General features: G+C 37.0%; 1 protein-coding gene and 1 long non-coding RNA gene across 2 annotated transcripts; both read left to right on the top strand.

The window, feature by feature from the left end:
* Nucleotides 1-3,698: 3,698 nt before the first annotated feature.
* LOC129751226 (uncharacterized) lies at nucleotides 3,699-4,462 on the top strand. The gene is made up of 3 exons (XR_008738654.1): nucleotides 3,699-3,987; nucleotides 4,087-4,224; nucleotides 4,324-4,462. It is a non-coding gene; the product is annotated as an uncharacterized LOC129751226 (long non-coding RNA).
* A 570-nt stretch (nucleotides 4,463-5,032) lies between these two features.
* On the top strand, nucleotides 5,033-5,573 carry LOC129753636 (uncharacterized). The gene is made up of 2 exons (XM_055749469.1): nucleotides 5,033-5,170; nucleotides 5,226-5,573. The coding sequence occupies exons 1-2, from the start codon at nucleotides 5,147-5,149 to the stop codon at nucleotides 5,571-5,573; spliced, it is 372 nt and encodes a 123-aa protein (XP_055605444.1). The 5' UTR covers nucleotides 5,033-5,146.
* The last annotated feature ends 693 nt before the right edge of the window (nucleotides 5,574-6,266 follow it).

Below are 6,266 nucleotides of genomic sequence, written 5' to 3'. Positions count from 1 at the left end.
TTAGGTGCCCCAGTAGATTCAGCAATTTTCAATCTTATCATCCGCTGCCAGATGATGTTGCTCAGTGCATTGACAAGCATTCTGCAAAGAAGAATAGAAAATTTATATATTTACGACTCTAGCATTTAAAAAAAACTTACATTCGATGCAGAATTAACAATAAAAAATTTCAGATCCCAAAATCATGCTTTGTTTACATTCTTTTCTTGTCCTTCCTTTTTCTTCAAAAATGACATGTGGGAATTGGCATTGACGTTTTACCCACTCAGCTTATTTCAGCAGGGCTTTTAAGCCCTAGCATGTGCTATACGAGCCAATATACGGCTTATTTTACGGCTTCGTCTTCCAGTGCCCATAAGCATTTTTAAACCTTCTATGCGGCTTTCAGGCACTCAAGTGCTGTTATTAAAACATTATTCGGCTTATATAAAGGCTTAATGGTTTATTGGGAACTTAACGCCATATTCAACAGACCGTCGTTTTGGAATTCAAGATAAGTGCAATGTTTTTTATGGTTTCAGATATCATTTTCTAAACGTTTTTTTACGCTGTTTCTAATCGTTTTATAAATAACGACAACAGGAACTGTTGTGTTACAATATTTTTGTATTCGGGCGGGGGTCTAAATAGGTGCAATCTGCGCAGTTTGTTAAGGACGGCAACGGTGCGTATGAAAGTTGATTTTTTGGTAGAAATAATTTGAAGTAACTGAACTCTGATGTTGGTCCTTTTTTCATACACCCAAAATAATTTTCACTTAAAATATAAGTGACATCTGTAGTAAATTCTCGCCATACGTAATTTCATTTGAATTTTAAGTGATGGGTCACGCGGTCAAGTGAATTACACTATGACGTTCGAGTGAAATTTATCTGAATTTCTAAGTAAGTTTCTAGTTGATTATCTCTTGCATTTTTAAATAAAAGAACATTTATAGAACAGCACTTCGATTTCAAATACTTACATTACGCTTTCGCCATACATTTATTGATTGGAAAATTCCATCGTTATTCCAAGGCAGATCGGTTACTGCGGATAGTGTTACTTCTAAATCTTCCCTGCTGCAAACCAGAAAATCTGTCCGGTTCAACCCAGAAACTGAAACATGATAACACCTTTAAATAACTCCCAGATAGCATTTGTTCTACTAGACCACCGTCTATGACAGTCAACTGTCTTTGTATTTGTGAGCGTTACCTCTTGATCTGAAATCTGCCACACATATATCTTCTCCTAATATTGTTCATTTGTGTGATATGCAATCAAGATGAACCATCCTCCTATGCAACACTAGCTGTTCATCTGGTTCGCTGCTGAAAATTTCAGTTCTTCGCAAGCATGGCTGCTGAGCGCTACAACTGGAGCCTTTTCGGATTAGATACTTAAAAATCAGGTTAGTAAATCAATCTCATTAATCAGCAAGTATTTACTTTCCTGTTTGTAACCTTTTTATCTTTTCGTAATGTACAGGATTTCATCACAAAAGCCCTCGCTATCCCCCCTCCCAGTGAGGGAGGGCTGGATGGCTCGCAGCGCACCGGATTTTGCTTTCATCGACTTCCCTGGGCGCTCGGGATGCCTTACGGGTAGGACTATCGAGAAGCGGAGGATCTACGGAGCGAGTGACGTGGTAGAGACGCAACGGAGGCCGTGGAAGTGGAAAATTTCGTCGGAATGATCGGTGCTACGAGTGCAGTCGTCGGAAAAAACTTTACTCGCTGATCGCTTGTTAGTTGTGTTTTTGTGATAAGTAAAGTGTTGATTATTTTTGGTGAAAATAAACGAAAATCTTCCAATTTAAGGAATCTCTTTTTTATTCTTTTTTTTGTCTGAAAATTGCATTGGCGGCAGTACAGGTTTTGCGTTCACACACACACATGTACACGTGGTTGTCGTTCACTCACACATGCACACATGCAAAATGTTCATTTTGAAACGAGAAAATTCATCCCAAGTAGAATCGGCTGGGCCATTTTCTATTTGGCTGCCTGCAGAAGTTCTAGTAGAATTCTACTAGAATTGCTACTAGAATTCTAGTAGCCCTAGTAGAATAATTATTGAGCGGGCTTTTTCTTACATCACGTTTAACACAAACTACCGCCAAAATCGCCTAGTAAAGAATTGGGAAAATCCAAATCCAGCATAAGCTTTAAACGTTGCTCTTTAGAATTTGCCATTTTGAACTCACCCGACATTCACTTGAAATTCAAGTGATGGGGAAGTAAATATTTTTTCTCACTTCAAATTCAAGTGACGCCTGAAGTGAATGTGGATGAATTCACTTGAAATTTAAGTGACTGCCAAGTGAAATGTATATGTCGCACTTGAATGGAAGAAAATCACTATGGATCCTTGTTTTTAAGTGAAAAATCATGTGTATTTTAAGAGTGAATTTGGGTTCAGTGTAAAGTCCCTTTTAAACTTTTAGCACATGATAGTTTATATAAAGAATGTGATGGTGTTAGTGAGTGCGGAATTGTTACCTGTCAAATCAGATTCTCTCAATAGTCTAAAAATTCATGCAATTGACAATATATTTATTATACATGCAGATATAAACCAAAATATGAGCGCTAATAATCATAGCAGCTTTGCCTACTAGCGACACGGCCCATACGTCGCGGCGTTGAAAATCATAACGACGTATAGTGAGTTTCCAGGGAGACTTGGAGTATGCGATTGATGGCCTAAGGAAAATCAACAGTAAATAGATAACATAAACAAAGTTTATGCACTACATGAAAATCGCCTACTGGACTGAAAAAAAGAACAACAAGCCTTTGAGTGACAGGAATCTCGCTAGTAAAAAGTGTCACTAGTAAAACTGTCGCTATTCGGTTTGGTGCTATACACATAATATTTGCATCTTTGATGTCGTATACCCTGTTAGAGCAAATTCACTGGTGTTGGGAAAAAGTGTTAGAAATTTTGACACATTTTCGCATGCTGTGATGCAAAAATAGCAATATTTCTGTCACATACGGCTGAAATAGAAACAGTGTTGTAAAAAAATACAACGAACCAAGATCTTGAATACATTTTTGCATGGTAAAATTTTCAAAATGTCAAAATTTCTTCTGTCAAATGCTCTTAGAGCAAGTTCACTGGTGTTGTAAAAAAGTGGTAGAAATTTTGACACTTTGAAAATTTTTCCATGCAAAAATGTTTTCAAGATCTTTGGGCGTCAGGCCGATGACATAGTGAGTGCGATGCGATGCGAACCGGCGAATGCGATTCAATGCGGCGAACCACATTTGAAGAAAATGTATGCGAATCGCTTAAACCTGACATACACGGAAAAAAATTGCATGGGTTTTTCAAATGCGCTGTCATGATAATTTTACTATATCCATCATTTAGTATTTTCAACCATGATTTAGTATTTTCTACCAAAAATCTTGGCGATAATACTACGATATAGTATTTTTACTATGCGAACTTTGACAGGTCATAGTAATTTCCTCTTGTTTAAATTACCATGCGCATGATATTTTTACATTGCACGATTCGTGTTCTTACAATTACTATGCGCATGATAATTTTGACACATCGTCCTTAGTGTGGTTGGAAATACTAAACGCATGATAATTTCATCATTATTCTTCTTTAAACTAGCATCCGCATAGGAATTTCGACAATCATGTTTATTTTATGTTCTGATCTAGTAACTTTACCATGTACATGCGTTTTAGTGTTTGGTTTAATTTTCGTCAGTTGGTTGTAATTTTGTAAAGCGGATAAAAAATTATGATGCCCCGGGGTACGTTGAAAAAGTGATCGTGATTGATGAAGTTCGGCGCGAATGAATTGAAGTGTACTGATCGATTGTGTGACACCTGGAGCAAGTTCCACAACACTGATGTGGAGGAAAAAGATAATGCCCCGGCATAGGACGGAAATCGGCAGCCGGACAGGGCCTCACGCACCAGGACCGATGCACCAGGAGCCGGTCAGCAAATCAGTCTGGGCGAAAAATACGCTTTTCAGGTGAGTGAGTTTGTGTTCTTTTTCTTTGACCAGCTGCTTAATGGATAGGCAAACTAAACATTTCAAGTTAGATTTACTCTTTTTCTCATGTTTTTCTAGTGTCGGCGAATACTATTCTCGAGTTCCCGAACCCTGGGGACTTTCCTGAGTGGCCTACGCCGGAGGATATCAGGGACGAAGAATGCTGAACTGGCGAACTGTTAGCGCAGCAGCCGGGCCGAAAAATGCCGGCTTCCGGTGAGTGAAATTGTGTTGTTTCTGTTTAATCTACTGCTTATTGAACAGTTTTTATATTTCCTATTGTTAATTTTTCCCATCTTTTCATTTTCTTTCCAGACGCTAAGCGTGACTGAGTGAGCAGTTCTCTTACAAGTTCCCCGACCGTGGATGTTGCTTTGGTGAAGTGAAAAGCTTTTGAATAAATAAAAATGAAAATAAAACGAATATTATTTTGAGGCCTTCCAAAATGTCATAAAACATGATTCTAATTTGCTGAAAGATCATTATATCACGCCGCATGGTAATTTGCATTAGATACGATACTGATTATATTTAAAGTGGATATTATTTTTCTTAATGATAAATTGCTTTTTTACGATGGACGTAGTAAAAGAACTCATTCTGTCATCAACAATTCTACCACAAATGCGGTCGAAATCACTATGAGCAGCAAAAATCAACGCATAGTCAAATTACTATGCTCGTAGTAATTTCAAGAACAAAACATTATTGACTCAAAAATATGGTTATTGCCTGTTGTTCATTTAAACCACCCGCATAGTAGAATATGATAGGGCGAATCTTCAGTATTATTCTTTTCTGATTATAGTAATCTTACCGTTTCACCTTGCGTCTTGGCTCAATGTGCTTTTGCTAAAACGGATAAAATATCATTCTTGAAAGATACGATCAATACTTCTTAAAACTGATTATTTTTGCAACGCGATTTAATGATACAAAATTATATCTGAAAGATCAGACTAATCATCTCGGAAACATATTGAGCATTTTTGCAACACGCCTCTTATTTTCTGCTGTCATGTCAACACACGATTTCTACAAAAATTTATTTTTTTTGGTTTAAAGATATTTTTGGATCCAGAATCGGGAGAAAGATAAATATATCAATCTCCCCAAAACTACGCGGAAGCTTCGAGGGATGACGACAACGCATGTGATGAAGGTAAGTGAAAATCTTATTGTAAAGGGGAAATGTTAAATTATTAATGTCATTCTAGGGCACCAATAGCTTCGAAGAAAGAATTCGACTCGGAGTGGTGTTCCGGAAAGCTGCGAAGTCAAGAACCAGGACAAGCACAGCAGGAAACAACATCCAGAAAGTGCAAGGCTTCAACATGAACATCCGGAATGTGCTTCATGCAACATCCGGATGGTCCAATTGGTGCATCCAGATCGAAGACGAAGCATGTCGCTCATCCGGACGAACTCAGGAAGCTGCGAGTCAGCCAAACAACCTAGTGAAAAAAGTTAAAAAATACAAAATCTGCATTCGTGAAAAGAAAATCGGATACGATAGAAGTGTTCTTCGGAACACCCGGAAGGTGTTTTCCGGAACATTCCTATAAGGTCCGAAAAACATGATAAATTACGAATGAAACTGTATGTATTTAATGTAAAAAGTTTCGAATAAAATAAATTTGATTTATTAAACTTTTGTTTTTAGTTTCCGGGAATTGAATTTGAATAATATAGAATAATCAAAACCCCAGTACGGGTTTGAATCTTTCTATTGTTAGTTGAAGATAAGCTGTATCGTCTTTTTTGGATGATTGGATCATTAGATAAAGATAACATGTATGATCCAACTCGCTTGGAGTGAGTAGAAAAAAGCAAAAAAATTGAATGGTTACTCTACTTAACGACCCGTTCCCTGTATCGTAAAGTGCGCCCAAACGATTCCATTTCATGAAAAAATGATAAGCCTTATCTTACATTAATAATCTAAAACTATAGAAGTAATCTTTTGTGTGTCTCGGGAAGAAGATAATGGGAATCCCGCATAGCAACAAACCATACTATGTATCTTTCAAATTATTCGATTCTGATTATATTAATAGTTAGAATTTCTTTTGAGTCATCGCTAATGTGCCTTCGCTAGAAACGAGTAAAAACTATTTCTGAAAGATACTATTAATCTTCCAAGAAACTAAATGAATAATTTAGCAACGCGCCGATAAGATAAAATATCATTCCTGGAAGATAAAATTAATAATCATGAAATAAAATTGATTATTTTAGCAACGCGCCCCAAATTTTTC

Source organism: Uranotaenia lowii, chromosome 3 (genome assembly GCF_029784155.1).
Source record: "Uranotaenia lowii strain MFRU-FL chromosome 3, ASM2978415v1, whole genome shotgun sequence".
Taxonomy (NCBI): Eukaryota; Metazoa; Arthropoda; class Insecta; order Diptera; family Culicidae; genus Uranotaenia; species Uranotaenia lowii.
The sequence above is the reverse complement of the archived record's forward strand: the minus strand, read 5'-3'. Positions and strand labels throughout refer to the sequence as shown.

Bases quoted from the DNA above. Each gene is read 5' to 3' on its own strand.
- LOC129753636 (XM_055749469.1), top strand. From the start codon at position 5,147: ATGACGACAACGCATGTGATGAAG. The intron at 5,171-5,225 runs GTAAGTGAAAAT...ATGTCATTCTAG, and splicing joins CGACAACGCATGTGATGAAG to GGCACCAATAGCTTCGAAGA.